General features: G+C 47.0%; 2 protein-coding genes across 2 annotated transcripts; both read left to right on the top strand.

Annotated features, from left to right (window-relative positions):
• The first annotated feature begins 309 nt into the window (after window positions 1-309).
• tmf1 (TATA element modulatory factor 1) lies at window positions 310-11,331 on the top strand. The gene is made up of 17 exons (XM_084440751.1): window positions 310-843; window positions 963-2,344; window positions 2,533-2,636; window positions 3,161-3,287; window positions 3,524-3,629; window positions 3,721-3,863; window positions 4,343-4,509; window positions 5,100-5,250; window positions 6,452-6,544; window positions 6,817-6,973; window positions 7,537-7,729; window positions 8,183-8,252; window positions 8,354-8,446; window positions 8,833-8,949; window positions 9,566-9,724; window positions 9,957-10,082; window positions 10,291-11,331. Exons 1-17 carry the CDS (start codon window positions 708-710, stop codon window positions 10,429-10,431), a joined length of 3,465 nt encoding a protein of 1,154 aa, XP_084296877.1. The 5' UTR covers window positions 310-707; the 3' UTR covers window positions 10,432-11,331.
• Window positions 11,332-12,650: 1,319 nt separating this feature from the next.
• eogt (EGF domain-specific O-linked N-acetylglucosamine (GlcNAc) transferase) lies at window positions 12,651-22,822 on the top strand (the record flags this gene model as incomplete). Its single annotated transcript, XM_084440971.1, has 15 exons — window positions 12,651-12,851; window positions 13,218-13,318; window positions 13,537-13,645; window positions 13,897-13,991; window positions 14,494-14,598; window positions 14,979-15,085; window positions 15,406-15,509; window positions 16,457-16,549; window positions 16,647-16,718; window positions 17,433-17,519; window positions 20,164-20,232; window positions 20,487-20,548; window positions 20,837-20,956; window positions 22,156-22,258; window positions 22,676-22,822. The coding sequence occupies 15 exons, from the start codon at window positions 12,651-12,653 to the stop codon at window positions 22,820-22,822; spliced, it is 1,575 nt and encodes a 524-aa protein (XP_084297097.1).
• Between the last annotated feature and the right edge of the window lie 391 nt (window positions 22,823-23,213).

Here is a 23,213-nt window from a genome sequence, read left to right as displayed (position 1 = left end):
AATTGCAGAAATGTTTTTACAGTCGTGGTGGTTAGAGAGGGCAGCTACTGTGCGTCCATGGATAAAGAGCCTCCTTATACACTCTACACTGGTAGGTTGGTATTGTAAGCAAGAACTTACATAGCATTGTTCAGTTTCCAAACACCAAATCCAAAGAAGAATTTGCATACAGTATTAAGACAGCAAATATTGTTTCATGTGAGACTGAGATCGGGTGATGACGTCACGGTGCTACGTGGAAAGGAAGCAGCTTGCAGCTCCGAGGCTGTGTTACCAAAATACCACAACAAACCCATGGACTTCGACAATAGCTTCTCCAAACGAAACAGTCACGCATTGACTAAGGCAGGGGATTTAACTCAGTTGTCTGGACTGTCTACGTGCCTTTCTATGGTGCCGACTCGTGAATTTAGCTATGGTTTAGCTACTACGATTGTTGTGACAATTACTGCTTCGCCATTGTTCTGACATTACGGTAGCTAACGTTATGGCGTTCGCTCATTTGATTTATTTGAATGAGCGCTTAACTAGCTAGATTCCCCTAAAATGTATAATCCGTCTTGTGGAACGGGCTCGTAACCATCTGATTCGCTAGCTAGCTACTAGCCAACCTCATTAGCAAACCGTAGCGTATGCTAGCTAAGGTAGCTCAACAAGCTAGTTAGCGAGCCAGCTAACTGAGCTAGGCTAGCGAGGATAGTACAACTATGAGCTGGTTCAACGCGTCCCACCTGTCAAGCTTTGCTAAACAGGCCTTAACGACAGCTCAGAAGTCCATTGACAGAGTCCTGGACATCCAAGAAGAAGACCAATGGGCTGACACTGTTGTGATGCCTTACGATGGTATGTCACTGTTAACAGTAATAGCCACAGGCGAGTGAATGCTCAGATTTACTATATATTTGTCTGATCATATGATTTTATGGTTCTTGTTGTGCTGTGTCTTCTTATTCCATTTCTAGATTTACCCATAAAGACTCCATTGAGTGGAGGGTGGGGTATGACACAGTGGGACGCGCCTCCGGAGGAGACCACGAAGACCCCTCCGTTGTCATCGGAGGCCATCACCACCCCTGTAACCCGTACAGTTGTGGATGAAACCGAGAACTTCTTCAGTGCCTTTCTGCCCCCAGGGGAGCTGCAGGGTGTCAAGAGCACCCAGGTGGTGTCTGTGCCACCTGCTAAGTCCCACCGACGGCTACAGGAGAAGGAGGAGAAGAGCACGGAGGCTGGTGATAAGGACGATGTGGCTCCTTCAAAGCCAGGGGTGACGGAGCCTGACATTCAAGAGAACCAGGAAGCTGCCGAGAGCCAGGCAATCCAGGCTGAGCCTCCGAAGCCAGGGCCTGCCCTAGTTACTATCCCCATACAGCCTGACCCTCCATCATCAGCTCGGGACGATGGTCCTGATCACTCTGACAGTCCAACAACCAGGGTAGAAGAGAGCAGAGAGAGCAGAGTAGATCCTGATGTCACAACTACAGTCTCTGAGGACGCACAAGCAGATCAGCTGTCGACTCCCTCAGAACCCCAACCTGCCCGTGATGTCAATGACTCCCCGGAACCTTCTGCGACCCCCCCTGAACCCAAGAACCTCTCCCCTACCCCTGCTCCGCTCACACCCCCTAAGGACATTTTGTTTGGGCCCAAAGACCCCAGAGCGGAGGACAGGGAAAGCGACACCCCTTCCCCCCCCGTCAGCGCCTTCTCCTCGGGCACTTCCACCACCAGTGACATCGAGGTTCTGGACCATGACAGTGTGCTTAGCGAGAGCTCGGCCAGCTCCAGGCAGGAGACGGCGGAGGCCAAGGCGGGCCTCCACCTGATGCAGAGCTCCTTCCAGCTGCTCTCCGCCTCCGCTTGCGGGGACTTCCCCCGCCTGGAGGACTACACCAAGCTGACGGAGAGCTGCGGCTCCTCATCGGACGCCTTTGAGCGAATCGACTCGTTCAGCATGCAGTCCCTGGACAGCCGCAGCGTCAGCGAGGTCAATTCTGACGACGAGATCCCCGGGAGCAGGACTCTGGCGTCTGTCACTGCCGCCACCCCCGCCTCCGTTGCGCCGTCAGAGGCACCGCCGGACCGGGAAGAGGAGGAGGAGAAGGATGACGAAGAGGAGGAAGGGCTGACAGAGATGATGAAGGACCGGTCAGTGGATGAGATGGAGGAGAGCGGGCGGAGCGCCACGCCTGTGAACTGCGAGCAGCCTGAGGAACTGACGGAACAGGAATCGGAAGCGGATGTCACTTTGTCTGGTCCCAACACTGACGCAGAGGAATTCACCCCGCCGATCACAGAACAGAAGAGAAGTGTCTCAACGTGTCAGATTCTGGAGCTGCAAAAGGTAGTGTTAGTGTGTAGAACCAGTGTTAATGAATCAGGGCAGCATTGCGGCTTTTATTTACTTCATGGTTGAATATCTTATCGATGATGAACGTCGATGATGGATGCTGCTCTCTGCTTCATACATACAAGGTGTCCTATCAGATTTTGTGCACGTTCAGTTTAAAGGCCTGCCTGCTCTCCCTGCAGGTGATTGATGAGCTGTCAAGCCGCCTGGAGAAGAGAGAGACTCAGCTACTGACAGCCAGTAAAGACAAGGCTAGTCTAGAGGAGGAGTGTGACAACCTCAGAGAGTGAGTAAACAGTATACGCCTCACATACCCTGTTCTGTACTGGCTTATCTGACAAATGGAAAGAAGACAAATGGCAAGCACGTCACACTAACGCAAATATTTGGCCCCGGCTATGTCAAACAGAAACACGAGATACTCTGGAATATGTAGGGGTGGGATGTCTGCCCACCTCCCTTGTTCTCTGTAAAGCGCATTGTGTTGCCTCTGGGTATGAAAGGCGCTATACAAATAAAGCTTTGATTGATATTGATCATCATCGTACACTAAAACGACTTATTTTCTTCCATAAATTGACTGTATCAGAAAACAGCATATTAGAAGTTTCAAATTTAGCTATTTATTGTTTGATACAGTACATCAGTAATTGCATTCCCAATTATGTGATTTCATAGGCTGCGTTACACTGGGCATGCAGTATAATGATCTGCGTTACACTGGGCATGCAGTATAATGATCTGCGTTACACTGGGCATGCAGTATAATGATCTGCGAATCTGATTGGTGTCTCTACTGTCTTTGTGCAGTGAGGTCATCAGTCTGAAGGAGGAGAGCTCAACGGTTCAGTCACTGAAGGATGAGTTCACGCAGCGCATCGCAGACACGGAGAGGAAAGCCCAGCTTGCCTGCAAGGAGAGGGACATTGCCAAGAAGGTAACACACAAGCCCAGTAGCCCACACCATACAGAAAGCATTACAATTAACATTAACATTACAATACACCTAGAACTAACTACTGTATACAACTACATATACTAATATACTACTACTGTACAATCAACTCTCAATAGATTTGACCCAAAGGTGTTTAGATGTAAACATCAGTCAGTATTGTCGTTTATCGCCCCATTTTAGGTTTCTTTAACATTGATGTTGTACTTCCTCCATAGGAGATAAAGGGCATGAGAGAGGAGCTGTCCACCAGACTGAACTCCAACGAGACCATGGAGATCATCCGCGAGAAGGAGGAGCAGATCCGAGGACTGCTGGAGGAGGGTGAGGAGGGTCAGATGGGTGTGCAGCGAGGAGGAGGGGAGAGGAGAGCCATGTACCCCCCAGGTGACTGATGCTGTCCCCCCCCTCTCAGGCGAGAAGCTGTCCAAGCAGCAGCTGCAGCACTGCAACATCATCAAGAAGCTGCGCGTGAAGGAGAAGGAGTGCGAGACCAAAATCACCAAACAGAGCAGGAGGCTCAAGGAGCAGGAGGAGGAGATCACACATCTGCAGCAGGTCAGTGGCTTTTTAAATGATATAGAGAACATTTTTATGTAGACGGAAAAAAACAAACATCCACAGAGCTGTTAGAAATGTGTGGAATAAAAATATTGCCCCCCCCCCCCCCCCCCCCCCGTCTTATCTTTTTTTTTAAAGTTTGACTGGTCCGAAATGAATGTTGTTTATCTCTGTGTGAGAGGTTTGGTTCCCAACTCTAAAAACGCTCGTAAGCCAATAGTATTTCGACTTTGGTACCACGCGGTATCTCTGTGTCGGGATGGATCAGTCGTAATATTGGCTCACGAGCCTTGTGAGAGTTTTTGTCGTTTGTTAATGATTAGACTACATACAATGTTATCTACAGTATCGCACCCTATCAGCCTTGGCTACTGGTAGCTGAAAATGTCGAAGAATATTGCTTCGGGGAGTGTTTTAAGGTCACATTGGTGTGGGTACGTACGTACGTGGCCTTGAACCTCGTTCCTTGGCTGTAGGTTCTGGATGGGAAGGAGGAAGTGGAGAAGCAGCACCGTGACAACATCAAGAAGCTGAACGCCGTGGTGGAGCGCCAGGAGAGGGAGACGTCCACACTGCAGACCGACTCCGAGGAGCTGCAGGAGAAGAACAGGAGCCTCCAGGCTGCCCTCGACAATTCCTACAAGTAATCAAACACACCTCATCCCACCCTGCTGTTTGTGAAAAAAGCACCTTTTACTGTACATGTAAAATAATACAGTATCCTGTTCATCGAAAGTAGCTTGTATATAATCAGGTACAGATCAAACTACCGAACCGCATGGTAATCCAAACATATACCACTAGACCAAAGAATAATTCACCAGATTCAGGGACGTATTTGGTGCTCTTTAGTCGTTTTTTCAGTCGTAGGCAGCGCTACTCGTCGTCTTGTGAGCGTTGTTTCAAACAACCTCTGCTATGTAAATGGTAAATGGACTGTACTTATATAGCGCTTTTCCACCTTAGCGGCACTCAAAGCGCTTTACAATGGCCTCTCATTCACCCATACACACACACATTCACACACTAATGGCGGCAGCTGCCATGCAAGGTGCTAACCTGCTCATTGGGAGCAATTTGGGTTAGGTGTCTTGCTCAAGGACACTTCAGCATGTGGACAGTCGGAGCTGGGATTCAAACCACTGACCCTTCGATCACTGAACGACCCGCTCTACCAACTGAGCTACAGCCGCCCCTAAGCGGTAAGGTGACGGGGCATCTCTCCAATTCCAGGGAGCTGGCTGAGCTGCACAAGGCCAAAGCCACCAAGGCGAGTGAGGAGGCAGCCCTGAGCAGGGAGACCCAGGCCAAAGAGGAGCTCAGTCTGGCCCTGGAGAAGGCCCAGGAGGAGGCACGCATGCAGCAGGAGGCCCTGGCCCATCAGGTGAGACCAGCTACGGGCTCAAGTCAGCCAATCTGTATTCATGCAAGGGTGCAAACTTCGGTGAAATTCGCCGCTTTTAATACAAAATAGGTCATTTGTGTGATTTGTGTAGATCCGGTGAGTTTTTGAAATGGGGGCAAGGGTGTCTGGGTCTGTGAGGACAGATTCACGCGGAATGATAAGTCTTCTGAGTTGTCCAAAGAAAGGCTTCTGTGCTTGTAGCTAGCTAGCCTAAGAATGCTAGCTAGTGGCCCGTTTAGCTGGACACGGCATGGGTAACGTTAACTAGATCATAAAAAGACAGCGGAGAGGGTATAAGGTAGGCTAGTGCAGTTTACTGTAGCTTGTGTGCGGTTTGTACGGGGCTGTAACAAGAAATGCAAACTACTTTCACTATCAAACAGGTGCTTTACATCCATCTATTTTGTACCATGATAAACTATAGGGCTTATAGTAGCCTACCAAAATCTATCCAAAACTCAAAATGGCTTAAAACAAGTTTTGGGCTGTTTCTACCAAATAGCCTCGTCCAGAAAGATATTAGCCTGATATCAGAGAGAATGTCAGTTAACGCTGAGATGGGTGGAATTAAATGTCTGGACCCAGGCTACAAGGATGTCTCACAAGCGCACTAACGTTACTGCTCGCTCAAACTCCTGCACGTTTGTACCGTTTCATATCCGTGAGTTCCCCCATCCTCCATGTGAATCTAATAACGTACCTGGGCCGTGTTTCCCAGATATGATGTATCTACGACGCTTCTTAAAGCCTCTGGAAACTTGGCTTGAAATAGTAAAAATGCATATATGATATCAAATGTTAGTGTCTCTTTAAGCATCCACAAAAATCTGAGGTAAAATAACCAGGGGTGCAAAGTCATCAGGGGGGAAAAAGGTGCCAAAGATGTGAACCCCCTAGGCAGGTCTGGGGGCATGTGCCTCCGGGAAGACATTTTTTAAATATCAGCTTTAAAATGTGGATTTACAGCGGATTTTAGCATGAGGATATAGGGATTTGTCATAGGCACTTTTGTTTTCTCCCTGCATCTTTTCAGGTGCTGGTGTCTCTTTTGCTCCTGCTGTTAGTCTCACTTACTGAAACCTGTAGTACACTAATAGACTCACATTTATCCGGCTACACGTGTGGTGTGTGTCCTAGCACGCCCCCCTCTCTCATGAACCCTGTGTGACCCTGGCTGCAGGTGGGCGACCTGCGTCTGGCGCTGCAGAGGGCTGAGCAGCAGCAGGGCAGGAAGGAGGACTACCTGAGGGAGGAGATCGGCGAGCTGCAGCAGGTGAGAGACGTCTGCCCTCCTTTTGCGAACAGTTTTGAACGATTCTACGCCCATCCCCCTTTCCTTTAGTGCCAAATACTGGAGTTCAAATAATGAAAAAGGAGTTCAGTGCTCCCCCAGAATATGGTTTATTAGGTACAGCGTTTCGATACGATATTTTTTGGGGAGCATTGAAGAGTTGTGAACCCTTCGTCACGATTTGAAACTTTAGCTAACGGCCAATTGTCCAGAGGTCGCCTGGTATTGACGTATTTGCTGACTTCTCACCATAGAGACTACAGGAAGCAGAGACCAGGAATCAGGAGCTGAGCCAGAGTGTTACCTCGGCGACGCGGCCCTTGCTCCGGCAGATTGAGAACCTGCAGGCTTCCCTGGGGGGCCAGACGGCATCATGGGACAAACTGGAGCAGAGCATCTCCGATCGGCTGGGTGAGAACAGCGAGACAGGAGGCTCACAGCGCATCTGTGGTAAAAATGCATTTATCCGTGTTTGACATTCTGTTCTCTCTCTCTCTCTCTCTCTCTCTCTCTCTCTGTCTCTCTCTCTCTCTCTCCCTCTCTCTCTCTGTCTCTCTCTATCTCTCTCTCTATTTCTCTCTCTGTCTCTCTCTCTCTGTCTCTCTCTCTCTCTCTCTCTCTCTCTCCGTCTCTCTCTATCTCTCTCCATCTCTCTCTGTCTCTCTCTCTCGCTCTCTGTCTCTCTCTCTCTCTGTCTCTCTCTATCTCTCTCTCTCTCTCTGTCTCTCTCTGTCTCTCTCTATCTCTATCTCTCTCTATTTCTCTCTCTGTCTCTCTCTCTGTCTCTCTCTCTCTCTGTCTCTCTCTCTGTCTCTCTCTCTCTTTGTCTCTCTCTCTCTCTCTCTGTCTCTCTCTCTCTCTCTCTGTCTCTCTCTCTCTCTCTCTCTCTCTCTCTCTCTCTCTCTGTCTCTCTATCTCTCTGTCTCTATCTCTCTATCTCTCTATCTCTTTCCTCTCTCTCTCCTCTTGACCAGTGGACGCCCAGGCACAGCTGGCGGTTGCCGTAGAGAAAGAGCGCTCGGCCACGGAGGAGCTGCTAGCCATCAAGGTCCAACTGGCGTCGCTGGAGTCCCAGAATTCCCTCCTCCGGCAGGAGAAGGGCCGCGTCCTCGGCCAGCTGGACGCAGAGAAGAGCAAGCGGGAGAGACTGGAGGATGACAGCAGCAGGTGCATGGATTTGCAGAATATTACAAGTATAGAGTAGACGTCTGCTTCAATTTGCTGAGGTGGAGCTGACTTACTATCCATTACCAGGCTCCTCATTTGCTGCACATATTTAATAGGGGGAAATGGTATTATGGGTAGCAAATCAACATCATAACATGTACAGTACGAATATGAAGGATTGTTACTACAGCATAGACAATGGATAATGCAATCATACTCTTGGAATTGTCCTCAAAATCATTATCATTTTATTAGGATTGACTGGCTTCCATTTTAAATACATTAAGAGCAATAGCAGAATGGACTATCAAGTTATATTGACAGTTTAACTGCATGTCCTTTACAAAGCCTTCTGACTCATTTGCTGCACTGCCTCTGTAGGATTTCCAATGTCCTCAGTCATGGGAGATGTCTTTAGTAAGTCTAATGTAATGTTTGTTATATAATGTGTAGAGAGCATGTGGAGCTGGAGAACCTGAGAGGAGAGCACACTCGAGCACAGGACGAGGCCAGGAGGGAGAAGGTACACTATGTCCCAGCCAGAGCTGCCAACTTAGAACGTCCCAATACTGCTAGGTCTGTACGAACACTTCCTCACAGTCTGCTGTCTGCTCCACCCACCAGCTGCTCCTGAACAATCAGCTGGAGATGGAGAAGATGAAGGTGGAGCAAGAGAAGAAAAAATGCTACCTAGCACAAGAGGCCCTGAAAGAGAAGGTCCTACTATTACTACTTATAAGACGAGATGAATTCCTACTTAGCACAAGAGGCCGTGAAAGAGAAGATCCTACTATTACTACTTCTAAGATAAGACTAGATTAATTGCTACTTAGCACAAGAGGCCCTGAAAGAGAAGGTCCTACTATTACTACTTATAAGATAAGACAAGATGAATTCCTACTTGGCACAAGAGGCCCTGAAAGAGAAGGTCCTACTGCACTTATAAGATAAGACAAGATAGGGGGGGGGGGGGGGTTGGCGGTATAGAGCAGCGAGAATGTACAGAATAGATCAGAGTATGACATTTGCTCAGTACTTAAACCAACTATGTGCGTGGAGCAAACGGATCTGCTGTCTGATGCGTGTTGTATGTGTCTCTCCAGGAGAGGAAGGTCATGGTCCATTCTGTAGGGGAGCCGCCGGCCTCCTCCACTCCCTCCCTGTCGCGCTCCAGCTCCATCAGTGACCACGCTGGCCTGCACGCCTCCCTCCTCTCCCAGGTACACACCGCTGCCCTGACCCTCCTAGGCTGGGCCTGGGTATGTAGGTAGAAATGGTAAATGGACTGCACTTATATAGTGCTTTTCCACCTTAGCGGCACTCAAAGCGCTTTACAATGGCCTCTCATTCACCCATTCACACATACATTCACACACCAATGGCGGTAGCTGCCATGCAAGGTGCTAACCTGCACATTGGGAGCAATTTGGGGTTAGCTGTCTTCTAGAAAGGTGACTAGTGTACCCACCTCCAAATAAATCAACCTCTCTTCCACCTGCATTTGTATTCATTGTTTGTTTGTACAGGGTATCTTATTGAGACCTTAGTCACTTTTTAGAAAAGCGTTGTGAACACAAGCAACAGAAGACTATCAGAATAGAGCAATAGAGACAATGTACACCTCCACCAAACAAAATTAAATTGAAAAAAAAACACCAGAGAAAAAGAAGAAAACAAAGCATGCAGATGAGCTTAACACCTACATTAGCTCCTAGCTTGGGCCTAATTATGTATGTATTCTTGATGCTTCTGCCCATTAGAATGTAATCAGAGTTTATACATTTTTCATACTCATAGTCATCATTCTGACATGTTGTGTGGCTCCTCCCGTAACAGGACGACCCCCTGGAGCACTCTTTCGGCGGCATGACCATGTCGATGTCCATGAGTGGGACCAACCTGTATGAGGCAGCTCGTCTGAGCGGCGGCTCCAGCATCCTGGAGAACCTGCAGTCGCAGCTCAAACTCAGAGAGGGAGAGATAGCACAGCTGCAGGTAGCTGGATTCAAATGCCCACATCATCACATTTTCACCCAAGAATATCTGATTTATACTACCAATATATTACTTGTACACACACTTGAGTGTTTTACCTTGAGCTTCATTTTAGTGGTAAAATTATTGGCTTTACAATTTTTTGACAGAACCTCATTCCTCTCTCCTCCTACTCTCTCTCTCCTTCTCTTTCTCCTTCTCTTTCTCCTTCTCTTTCTCCTTTGGTTCCCAGCTGGAGATCTCTAGTCTGGAGAGGAGTCGTTCTGTCATGGCAGAAGAACTGGTGAGACTGACCAATCAGAATGATGAGATGGAGGACAAGGTGAAGGAGATCCCCAAAATGAAAGTTCAGCTGAAGGTGAGAAGGAGGAGATCCACTCATATAATTAATAAGAAGTATATGAATATGTATGAATAGAAGTAATTTCACTAGTTACCGTAGCTCCCGAGAGGAGGCCACTCCTGAATGTAACGCTGTGTAGGAGGATTTGCTGTCTTCTCATTGGTGTGTGTGTGTGTGTGTGTGTGTGTGTGTGTGTGTGTGTGTGTGTGTGTGTGTGTTTCAGGACCTAGAGCAGAGGCACAACACGATCCTTCAGATGTACGGGGAGAAGGCTGAAGAGGCCGATGAGCTGAAGCTGGACCTGGAGGACGTCAAGAACATGTACAAAATCCAGATCGATGAACTGCTTAAGAACCAGAAATAAACTGAGAGCTTCTAACTGCTGGTGACAAATACACAGACAACAAATCCATTCATGCAAATGTGCATTTACTGTAAAAACTGGAAACGAAGACTTCATGATTCTTTGATTTGTGATACCAGGATAGTCTGTTTTAAGATGTTTGAAAATCCATCTGATTATTTTTGTTATTTTAATTTTCAGAAAATATAACTATTTAATAGGGGGAAATGGTATTATGGGTAGCAAATCAACATCATAACATGTACAGTACGAATATGAAGGATTGTTACTACAGCATAGACAATGGATAATGCAATCATACTCTTGGAATTGTCCTCAAAATCATTATCATTTTATTAGGATTGACTGGCTTCCATTTTAAATACATTAAGAGCAATAGCAGAACAGACTATCAAGTTATATTGACAGTTTAACTGCATGTCCTTTACAAAGCCTTCTGATTGTGTGTCTGTTTATGCTGTCCTGATGGTTGTTCATCTTCCATATTGAGGATGGAATGAACACGAGCAGAGAGTATTTATAGATTGTGGTATATTAGCTTGGCAGCAGCAGTATGTTCTGGATGTACATGCATCAGCAGACCAGGAGAAACAGCAGTTGCATTTAACACCATGCTAAGAGGAGAGGAGCGGCATGTAACCCCTGCTGTGGTCTTTATCAAGAGGTAGATTTTCCTTGCAATTGAATTTCCATCTTCATCTCAGATCAGGTGAATTGACTAAGGGGGATGTTTGCAGTAAAATGTCTAATCTTGTAAACGTTGGACAGACCTGTCACCGGCGACTGTTTAATCAGTTCTAATTTTAAAATGTGCAGAAAGCTATTTATGTTGTGATTCCCCATAAGTCAGATCTCAAATGTGGCATAATAGAATGCATTGTGTGATTACAGATGCTCAGAACCCTGGAGATTTTGCTTTGTACAAATGTGTAAATAAATAAACATTTATTGGGATGGTGAAACTTTGTGAGATCCTTTTGAGATAACCCAAGGATCTTGAAGATACTACAAATATGGCCTTCCCTTTGTGGTGTATGTGCGGCAGACCTACTTTACGTGTAGAAATTGTGGGTTGGGTTCTGTGGCCTCCCACAACCATGCCCACAACCCCACCTTGTGACTGATAGTAATATTGCATGCCGGTACAATGTTTCCGGTGTTATGGCGACTTTCTCCATCAACGTTACAGTTTGCACAAGAACAAGAGGGTAAGTGTGTAATGCAGTAATTGTTTAAAGACATGAGTAGACTAGTTTGTATCGCAGTTTTTGTGCCGATAGGCACAGTTAATAATGCATACCCCTTGCCAGTTGAAATAACCTATCAGTTTTACCAGGAAAGCGAATACAGGACTCAATGCAAGGACATAGGCTATAGTTCGTGCTTGATATGTTGGTTTGGAAAGCTTGGAAACCTGAGACAAGTAACAGTCTCGAAAGGGGCGTATGTTGTCTGAAAAAAACGATGCCAGTCGAGGTCGCTCTTTTTGAAACGGTTGCGACAATATCCTCATTCATAGTTCTTAGTAGTAGCCTAGCCCATGTGTAGCCTGCTCTTGGATGGCTGGAGTGCATTTAATGCTTATGGCGCCTAGTCAGACTGTAGTCTAGGGAAGGAACTGGATTAAGCAGCACATAACGGTTTGGGGGACAGTATTGGCGTGTTCCCAAGCAGACAAGCATCTGAGACATCTGGCTTACTGCCACAGACAGTATGATTTTGAATAGCCTGTCCAAAAGTTCCTTAAATAAACGAATACATTTCCCTTCCAATGAGCATCTAAAGCATACTGCAAAATGACATGGTAATTACTATGTAATGATTTCATGCCCTGGTACAGTGGCTCTGGGGATTCTCATGGGTCATACAGACCCTCACTTGTTTTTGATGTCAACTTCCTCTATCCAAGCCATGATTGCTCAAACAATGGTAGGAAAAGGTCACTAATATTTCCTGCAACAGGACCTCTCATATGGTGTTCAGATCCGCTTCAGGGCAGGTTCCCACACTAAATACTATACCCACATGCTGGTAAACTGGTATCCATCTCTAACCCATACCTCTCCCTCTCTCTCTCTCTCCCCCTCTCCCTCTCTCTCTCTCTCTCTCTCTCTCTCACACTCTCTCTCTCTCTCTTCCTCTCTCCCTCTCTCTCCAGAGTCTGGAGAATGCTGGTGTAAGCCGAGACAACCCTCTCATGTGTTTGTGTGCGTCTGACTATGCTGCTGCTGCTGGTAGCTCTGGGCATGGTCAGTACTTCCACGGTCGTGAGTGCCGAGGAGGCTGAGAATACCAGACGCCAGCCGCTACAGTTCAACTACAGCAGTCTCTCTCTGCCATCGGAGCACATCGCATACTTCCTGCACAGCAACAGGAGAGTGGCCAAGCTCTGCCGTCAGGACCCTCTCTGCCCTTTTAAAGTAAGATATGAACTTAAAATATGACCTGTCAGTTTGTTATTTTCAATGTGTTTAGCTGGGCTCCACAGGTTTACCGTGTCCATGTTGTTCATCTCACGGCCACGGGACGTATGAGCTTATTTGTGCCCTTGAACTTAGTTGAACTTAAGTCAAGATAAAGCTCTTAGAGCATTGCAGCCAAAGGCAGTCTCTTATTGACTGAGCATGTCAAAAGTGCAGGGCTTAAGCTTAAGAATCGCTGTGACAGCTTGCAGCTTTTGTTTTGTGAGTCAAAGTGGAATCAAATTGCTAATAATGGTTTGTCCAAGATGTAGTTCACCTTTTACTGCCCCCTTTTTCATTTCCTCTTCCTTGTTTTAACAACAGGATGCTCTTCTGAATGTGTCAGCCTGCTGGGGCTATGAGAAGAACTGTGCCCCAGAGAACCGTTTCGCTTATCCTGTCTGCTCTAAAGTCGACTCTGGATGGTACCGTGTTTGCCATGGCATTTACAAACAAAGATAAAACATTGCATTTACAAACATGTCAGTAAAACATTTCCCCCATATCATTTCGGATATTTGGGAAATATGTGTTCAGATGAGTTTGTTGATACAAAATATGAGCCAAAGTGATTATGGTTATTGATTATGGCGTCTGGGAAATGGCCTAACCGAGATGTTTGTCCTGTGTCTCTCCCAATCAGGGCCAGCTCCATGGAGGCTGCACAGGACCTGTTCTGGAAGCAGGCAGACTTTGGTTACGTCAGGGAACGCCTTAGCGAGATGAGGACGCTCTGCAAGGCCTCCAGTCCTGTAAGCCCCTCCTCCGGTTCCCCTAGGTTCAGCTGGACAGGAACAAACAACTAAAATGGGCGGATGTTTCGAAATATCCGTTGAATCAAAGCACTGCCCTACATTCGATGGGTGTTTTCTACAAATAACTGAGCCACCAACTTGCCATCTGTTCAATTTTATACTCTCTTGAAAGCTTGTTGTCATCATAAAATAAAAGCAAGGACCTCATATGTCTAGAGTCATCTAAATGACACTGCATGTATTTTCAGGGTGACTCGTCTCTGAAATGCTCCAGCTACACGCGGTTCTGTAGGGCGACCAACCTGTACCTGGACCTACGGCATCCTCGGAGAGGACACGAGAGGTCAGTGCACCTGACTGGGCCTGGGCCTTTGGGCTGTTTGTACCACGTCCGGGTCCAAATTCCTTTCAATTCCCGAGTCTGTCTGGAGTGTCAGGTGGGTGGGGTTTGCATTTCTTAGAACAGCCCATTGGTTTGTGCCAGACAAAATAAATCAACCGCAGATACCTGTAAGTAATTGGAATGATTTCAAATAGTAATAGAGGAAAAGTCGGAGGCACTTCTGATTAAAAGTCATTTAATTTGGGTCCATGATTCATTAAAGGACTTTTCATCTACATCAGAAGTGCCTCAGGATTTCCCTCTATTTCTATTCAACTCTGCCCTACCCTTGAAGAGCACCAGATGTTTTACTTCAACCTTACAAATTATACTTTGATTGACCCAGTGCAGCACTCCCTATCTTTTCATCATTGATTTCAAATAGTACAGTATTTGATCCCTGGTCTGGTGTGTACTCACCTGTGTACTAACACTCCCCTGTGTTCCTGTGTTTACTATACAGGTATAAGGAGGACTTCCTTCAGGAGGGAGAGATCGGGGGACGCTGCAGTCTGAACAAAAGAGCGCTGGCAGCAGAGGGAGAGCACAAGAGCCCCCTGCAGTCTTGGTGAGACCCAGTGGATCATTCCCTTTATTTTATTTTATTTTCTCGATAATTTTTTGGGCTTTTCAGCTTTAATGGGATAGGACAGTTGAGAGAGACTGGAATCAGGACCCGAGCCGGGAATCGAACCCGGGTCCGCTGCACAAAGGACTAGCCTTCATATGGGGCGCGCCTTACCCGGTGAGCTACCGGGGCGCCCCGGATCACTCCCTTTATGATGCCTTGCAGAATGCGTTGATCTTCGGCCGATCTCTTTCTAACTGCCACAAAATTACCTTGCTGGCTTACGGACACCGTAAGATTCACCCAGACTCTGCTGCGGACAGACTCGGAGAGTAACAGTGGAAAAGCCACACTGAAACAGTCTTTTCCTCCTGCTCCAGGTACGCTGAGCTGCAGATGTACACGGAGCTCCACTTCCAACCCACAGGGCAGGAGCACTGTGACGTCATCATAGAGAAACCCACCGTATTCATGAAACTAGATGCAGGTGAGGGATCTCTTCCTTCCTGTTCCGTGCATTAATGACTATCTGTATTTTAAAATCTGCACTCACATACAACAGCCAAGATGGTTTGAAACAGTTTTAGAATGAACTGAATGTTTTAAAAGTTCTTAAACTATGGTTTCAACCTGTTGAATGTCATGGGACGTCTCACGAGAAGATAGGCGTTCCAAAATTAATCTGGTCGCGGCTGCTGTATTTGAACCCAGATTTACTATATATATTATATACATTAACATACATTATGCTGACACTAATGGGGATTGAAAGGAGAACAATGAACTTGAACGTGTCCTTCCCGACAGGGGTGAACATGTACCATCACTTCTGTGACTTTATCAACCTCTACATCTCCCAGCACATCAACAACTCCTTCAGCCCAGACGTCAACATCGTCATGTGGGACACGGTCGGTCTACAGCCCTCCCGCCTCCCATAGCACACATTTCATATAAAATGGCCGACCAGTGATAGGCGCAGGGTTATTCCGCTGGTTTGTCTTCCCCAATTCCCCACCTTTGACGGCTGTTATTCGACCTAATCGCTAGGCGAGTAGGGGTTGAAGAAGCGAGCTGCTGTAATGATGTCAGCCTGCTGTGTGTCTGGCAGCTGCTGTTTCTCGTGTCACGGAGTGGTCACATGTGTGTGTGCGAAGGGGATCAAGTGAAAGGACCAGAGCAGAGCGATTAGTAGGAAACCTTATCCTGCCCATTGTCGCCCCTCCGCCAACCTCCCCCCTCCGTTTGTAAAAGTGAAGGAAAAGACTAGGAGAAAGGAGAGAGGGGAGGAAAGGAGAGAAGGAAAGGAAGGGCCTTTCATCTGACAAACAACACAACAGGGCATGCCCAGCAAAACAGGTAGTGGTCCTGAGAACACCATGATAAGACCAGTTCCTCTGAAACCTACCGTACAGCTCCAGCGCAGAGCAAAAACAAGAGTGAGACAGTTTCACAGCCCTTAAGTATGACTTATGAAAGACGATTTAGCTGCAGTAGAAGTTATAAAAGTCAACGTTGGTAGAGTTCAGTAAGGATGAAGTGTTTGAATGACATGTTTGGTGTTTTTGTTGTTTGTTCAAGTAAAGTTGAGGTCCACACACAGCTACTCCACAGGGCTATTTATTGGGTAAAAGTTGACAACGTTTCGACCCGTGTGGGTCTTCGTCAGGTCACCTGACCTCAACTTTACTTTATCAGATGTCATTTTGTCCTGCACCAGCATGGTGGATGTGCTTGGCATACATTTTATTGTATTTGTTGTTTGTTCACCCATACCCCTAGCTCTTTATTAGCCTATGCGTGTTCTCACAGTCACCCTGTGCTGAGTGCACTGAAACTGTATTCTTGTCCTTTTCAGAGTTTTTATGGATATGGTGATTTGTTTGGTGAAACATGGAAGGCCTTTTCACATTATGACATAATCCACTTGAAAACATTTGACTCTAAAAGGGTAAGTGCCTGTGTCTGTGTGTGTGCGTGCTTACAGTGTGTTTGTCTCTGTTAGCATTTCTTGTTGTAAAATAACATACGCTGTTTCTTTTTACCAGGTGTGTTTCAAAGATGTTGTCTTCTCTCTGCTCCCAAGAATGAGATATGGGCTGTTTTACAACACTCCTCTGGTAGGGGGTCCCTCTCTGTGTGTGTGTGTGTGTGTGTGTGTGTGTTTGCGTGTGTGTGCGTGTGCGTTTGCGTGTATGAGTGTTTGCGTGTGCGCGTGTGCGTGCGTGCATGCATGCGTCTGTGATGGAAATCCACTGATAGGAGGTGTTCATATTCAAGAGATTTGAATATCTTTGAACAGCTCAGGACCCCCCCCCCCCCCCCAACTAGGACACATCACACAGGCTTTATGCCAGTCATCTGGTCATGCTCCTGGTCCCCTCCTCCTGCGCTGCCATACCCCGCTTGGTCATATCAAGGGTGGAACATGTATGTTATTCATTCGGCGTGTCCAGCCCTTGTGTTATTTAAATGATAATTTCAAGGAGATTTGTGTAAAGATTGTATCATGTAAATGGGTAGGTTCCAGGAGGGCAGCCTAAAGGTGTGAAATATTGATAGCTGGGTCGGCCTCTGATCTGAGGTTTTTGATTGCGCTGGCAGCTTGCAGCTTGTTTATATTCATGCGCTTATATTTATGACTGCTGCGCTCGGGCATTTCGGGTGTGAATCCCCGTACTATGCTATGCATTAGCTTGTTTGATGTGGTTGTTATTGTGTGTATGGGAGATTGGAAGATGTCTGTCAAATTACAAGCGTGTGTGTGTGTGTGGGCGGAGAGCGAGGACACAGGTGAGCGAAGCTGATGGATTTCTTTGGTGTGTTGAGGACAGATATCGGAGTGCCACAGTGACGGGATGTTCAGGGCGTTCTCCCAGCATGCCCTGCATCGACTTAATATTCCGCAGGACGGACCCAAGGTAGGAAAGACACAGGCTGCGTTCCGAATGGCATACTTCTACTACTTACTACCAGTACCTACTACAGCTGTCCTTAGAAAGCACGTACTTTGCAAGCAGTAGGCATCCAATTGGGACATACTACCTTGTCATAACATTGCGTCTTGAAATTTGCCCTCATCCGTCGCTGTCCATAACGCGACATTCGTCTACAGCTGTCACGACTCGCACATATGACGCACATTTCCGCTGCGCACAGGATTGTGGGTCAGAATAGCCAGAAAAGCCTGCTGGCTTGCATACTGCAAAATACGACCGGATGTAGTAGGACATCCTGGTATTTTTGGCATACTATGTATTGGGACATACTACATCCTGTTTTGGCATACTATATAGTAGGGTAGTATGCGATTCAGAATGCAGCCACAGTCAGTTAAATCTCACTCACTCGCTTGCACACGCTCACACACACACACACACACACACACACACACACACACACACACACACACACACACACACACACACACACACACACCTCGCCTTCAGGGCCTATGCCTCAGCAAGTAGGCTACCCTTTGCTGGTCTTTATGACCACAACCTGAAAGCATTTCACTCTTATCCTTTTACGACCACTGGAGACGGTCGCAAGGCTGCAGCTCATTCCGTATTCACGGCTGATTCTGGAGATATGCTAAGCGGGCGCGGTGAGGCAGAGGTGCAGGCGCTGTTGCAGGCGCCGATAACTGCCCAGCCCTGACCCCGCTCTCAGCTGCTCCTTTCATCCCGCTGATTAATGGCGGACGGAGACGCTGGGCTGCTCCGTTCCTTTGTGCTCGCCTCATTATCATATCTGCACTCCTCACACACACACACACACGCGCGCACACGCGCATGCTCATCCTTTCACGGCAGATGCTGAATAGTGGTTATGTGTGTTGTTTTGAAAACAAGTAAGGGAGTTATATTTGCTTGGCATTAGATCCCGACTGGTTTTCCGTTGACAGTTAGTTGCCCCCTTCGTGTTCACCTTTGATGGATTTCTCAAAAGCAGGGATGGCAGCGGGAGGTGTGGTGACACGTTTAGCCACTAGAGGGCGACAGCGTATAAGAGATACTACAGTACAGTCCGTGGTCTTCTATGCCCAGATATACAATTTCCTAAGTGCGTTGTCCATCTAAATACCAAAGGATACCCACATGGCTGACAGCACACACCCTATGCACACATTCACCCCTGGTATGTTTTTCAATAGTGGAAGGGGATCTATTAATGCCATCTCTGAGGCAGCAACGTCACCATTTTTACTAAAAACCAGACGTTTGTGGCAACAATTCCGTTTTTCAAATCAAATGACATTATGACGGTTTTAAACTGGGTTGCTAATTTTGACAATAAGATAAGTCTTCATTGATCCCCCCAGGGGGAAATTTAGTGTTTCAACAGTTGAAAATTACAGAAAGATTGGAAAGGAGAGAAACACTAGATAAGGAGTAACGAAAGAGACACCAGATAAGTGTGTGGGGGGAGAAGCAGCATAAAAAAGAGATATCAGGGTATATACATCCATATATACAGTAACTGTGCAGTATAGAATAGAATAAGATATACATGTACCAGCATTCATTCAGTCTGTATAAATACTGTATAACTATACAAGTATGTAAGTCTAGGAGTACACAATATATATGTACAAGATATATATGTACCTGCGTACAATCAGTCTGTATATATATATATATATATATGAGTCAAGGAGTATACATACATACATACATACATACATACATACATGCATACATACATGCATACATCCAGGTTGTCTGGGTATATCTAGTAATACACATGTATACAGTGCATACATACGTATGTATACATGGGAGAGAGCACTGCAATTTGAAATCCTCTGAGGGGGGCTGTACTAATGCCATTCATATGTACAGTAACGGTTACAGTCAGACGCATCGCATGGCGTCGCCAAGCAACTTTTCCAGGGTAACACTTCACAGAATTCATAGTGATGATTTGGGGTTGTTTTTATACAACTAAATATGCACATAAAAAACTGAAAATATGAATGTAGACATTTTATGATATGTAATTATCATAAATTACATATTATTATTATGATAGTCAGTAACTTTCCATTGCAGTTTCAAAAGTACAAGGCAGAAATCAGTCTTGTTGTAGCGTTTCTTGGCATTAATACAGCCCCTCTTATGGCATGGCGTTAATAGATCACATTTTCTTATTGCCCTGTTTAAGATGTTTTAGTGCATAACGTGCTCCGCTGTGAATATAACAGCTCTACCATCCCTGCTGCTGATCTCTCTGTGTTGGCCCGGCCCAGTCTGATTGATCAGTGAATATAACAGCTCTACCATCCCTGGTGCTGATCTCTCTGTGTTGGCCCGGCCCAGTCTGATTGATCCGTGAATATAACAGCTCTACCATCCCTGGTGCTGATCTCTCTGTGTTGGCCCGGCCCAGTCTGATTGATCAGTGAATATAACAGCTCTACCATCCCTGGCGCTGATCTCTCTGTGTTGGCCCGGCCCAGTCTGATTGATCAGTGAATATAACAGCTCTACCATCGCTGGTTCTGATCTCTCTGTGTTGGCCCGGCCCAGTCTGAATGATCAGTGTTGGTCTTCCGGTTTCTAGGAGGGGCGTGTCCGTGTCACACTGTTGGCACGCAGCACGGAGTACCGTAGGATATTAAACCAGCAGGAGGTGGGTCCCGCACTGTCCGCTCTCTCCCTTCTTCTCTCTCCCTCTATCCATCCCTCCCTCCCTCCTCCCTCCCTCCCTCCCTCCATTCCTCCCTCCTCTCATTGATTTACTGCCCGGCACTCTTAACTGGCCATTTAACATTTTATTTGCTATAAACTGCCGGAGTAAAAAGCCTGTGATTTATATGGCCAGTGTCCATATTTGTTTGGCCTCTCGTTGATCAGTGAATACATCTCGCTGTGTCCCCCCTGCAGCTCGTAAACGCCCTGAAGACCGTGCCTTTATTGGAGGTCAAAGTGGTGGACTACAAATACAAGTGAGTGAGTTTTGCTATGTTTGTACTCCCCCGACGGGGTCAGGGGTGTAGAAGGGGGGATTAATAGCGGATTAATGGCACGGTGGAGCCAGAAGAGAGCAGCGTGTGGGGGCTGAGTCACTTACAGGTTTATTACACATATTTAATAACAGATTTATTACACATGTGGCACACGGCAGACCTGGGTCAAAATACTGTTTGATAACTAAATGGAGTATGGTGGACTTAGATGAGTGTTATGCGGTGAGGATCCAGGTGTGTGTGTGACATCAGGGTGTCTGTGTGTAGGGAGGTTCCCTTCCTGGAGCAGCTCAGGATCACCCACAACTCTGACATCTTCATCGGGATGCATGGGGCGGGGCTTACACACCTGCTCTTTCTCCCTGATTGGGCCGTCATCTTTGAGCTGTGAGTAGAACTTTTTTTTCCTGCTTGTTTGTGTCCACAGTACACCATGTCTGTCTGTCTTTCTGTCTGTCTTTCTGGTCATGTTCTGTCTGTCTGGTCATGTTCTGTCTGTCTGTCTGTCTGTCTGTCTGTCTGTCTGGTCATGGTCTGTCTGTCTGTCTGTCTGTCTGTCTGTCTGTCTGTCTGGTCATGTTCTGTCTGTCTGGTCATGTTCTGTCTGTCTGTCTGTCTGTCTGTCTGTCTGTCTGTCTGGTCATGGTCTGTCTGTCTGTCTGTCTGTCTGTCTGTCTGGTCATGTTCTGTCTGTCTGTCTGTCTGTCTGTCTGTCTGTCTGGTCATGTTCTGTCTGTCTGGTCATGTTCTGTCTGTCTGTCTGTCTGTCTGTCTGTCTGTCTGTCTGTCTGTCTGTCTGTCTGGTCATGGTCTGTCTGTCTGTCTGTCTGTCTGTCTGTCTGGTCATGTTCTGTCTGTCTGGTCATGTTCTGTCTGTCTGTCTGTCTGTCTGTCTGTCTGGTCATGGTCTGTCTGTCTGTCTGTCTGTCTGTCTGTCTGGTCATGTTCTGTCTGTCTGTCTGTCTGTCTGTCTGGTCATGTTCTGTCTGTCTGGTCCTCTTTGTATTGAAGAATACAGTATTTGTATGTCTGCCTCTGGTAATGTATGTCTACCTGTCTGTCTGTCTGGTCATGTTCTGTCTGTCTGTCTGTCTGGTCATGTTCTGTCTGTCTGTCTGTCTGTCTGTCTGTCTGTCTGTCTGGTCATGTTCTGTCTGTCTGGTCCTCTTTGTATTGAAGAATACAGTATTTGTGCGTCTGCTTCTGGTAATGTATGTCTACCTGTCTTCCTGTCAGTCCTCCCAGTCCACTCTCGATGGTGGTGTGTAAAGGGGAAATTAGAACAGGACCCTGTGTGTGCGCGCATGCGTGTGTGTGTGTGCGTGTGCGCATGCGCGTGTGTGTGAGACAGGGCCTGACTGTGTACTGTGCTCCGTTATCCCTTAGTCATGCAAAATGCCGGTGAAATACAGCCCAATTAACCAGGCACTCATCAGGCCTGACCGGTATGTTCTGGGAGGTGCAGGCAGAGGGGGAGAGAGACATTGAGGGAGGGAGGGAGAGAGAGAGAGAAAGACCGAGGGAGAGAGAGAGGAGAGAGAGAGAGCGAGAGCAGGAGATAAAGTGTCGGCATCTGTTCTCCACAGATATAATTGTCAGGATGAGAGCTGCTATCGAGATCTGGCCCGGCTGCGGGGGATCCGATATGTGACTTGGCAGAAAGGGGACAAAGTGCTCCCTCAGGACAAGGTGGGGGAACTCCAGCGCTCGGCTGCCTCACTGAGGCCTCCGACACCTCCTAACTAAGCCTCCACCCCCCCCCCCCCCACGCTCCCCAGACCCTGCTAATGCTCACCTGTGGCTACACCGTTCATCACCACACACTCCGGCATTTGCATGCGTGCACAGGCATGCACGCACACACACACACACACTCACACGCACGCACGCACACACACACACTCACGTTGACTTGCAGGTTTCATCATGTTTCATTTTGTTTATGCATCAGCTGTAGAATAATACAATACATGTGAAAGAACCTAAATCTCTCTCTCTCTCTATTTCTCTCTCTCGTTCTCTCTCTCTTTCTCTCTCTCTCTCTATTTCTCTCTCTCTCTCTCTCTCTCTCTCTCTCTCTCTCTGTCTTTATATCTGTCTACACAGGGACACCATCCCACCCTTGGGGACCATCCTAAATTCACCAACTACTCCTTTGATGTGGAGGAGTTCATGCGCCTGGTGCTGACGGCAGCTGACTACGTCATGGAGCACCGTGGACGGCAGCCCAGGCCCTGCCGTGAGGAACTGTAGATCTGAAGCGTGTGAGGACTCTCTCTCTGGAGCTCTGGAGCAATGTGCCATCCTCAAGACTCAAAGCTGCATCTCTTGCAGTGTTTTAATCCACATCCTGTATTTGATCAGCCAGATCGAGGTTAAATCTACAACAAAGCACCGTTGTTGTTGTTTTTTTACCACAATGAAAGTATTGTTGTTTGTCTGTTGACAAGATCTGTCGCACCTTTGTTTATTTGTTTGTCTGTGTGTGCAAATGAATGCCTCTCAACTCCTACCAGGTGGGTCACCTCTGCTGTTAGATTTCTCATGACCCAGTGATAAAGCCATCGATTTCTTCAGTCTGTAAGAGAATATGAAATGACCCGTTGTAAAACAAAATGGATGTTATTCCACTGTTTAGCCTGAG

The sequence above is a fragment of the Borostomias antarcticus genome, assembly GCF_949987555.1.
Source record: "Borostomias antarcticus genome assembly, chromosome: 7".
In the NCBI taxonomy this organism is placed as follows: Eukaryota; Metazoa; Chordata; class Actinopteri; order Stomiiformes; family Stomiidae; genus Borostomias; species Borostomias antarcticus.
Note: the sequence above shows the minus strand (reverse complement) of the source record. Positions and strands in the feature narration are given on the sequence as shown.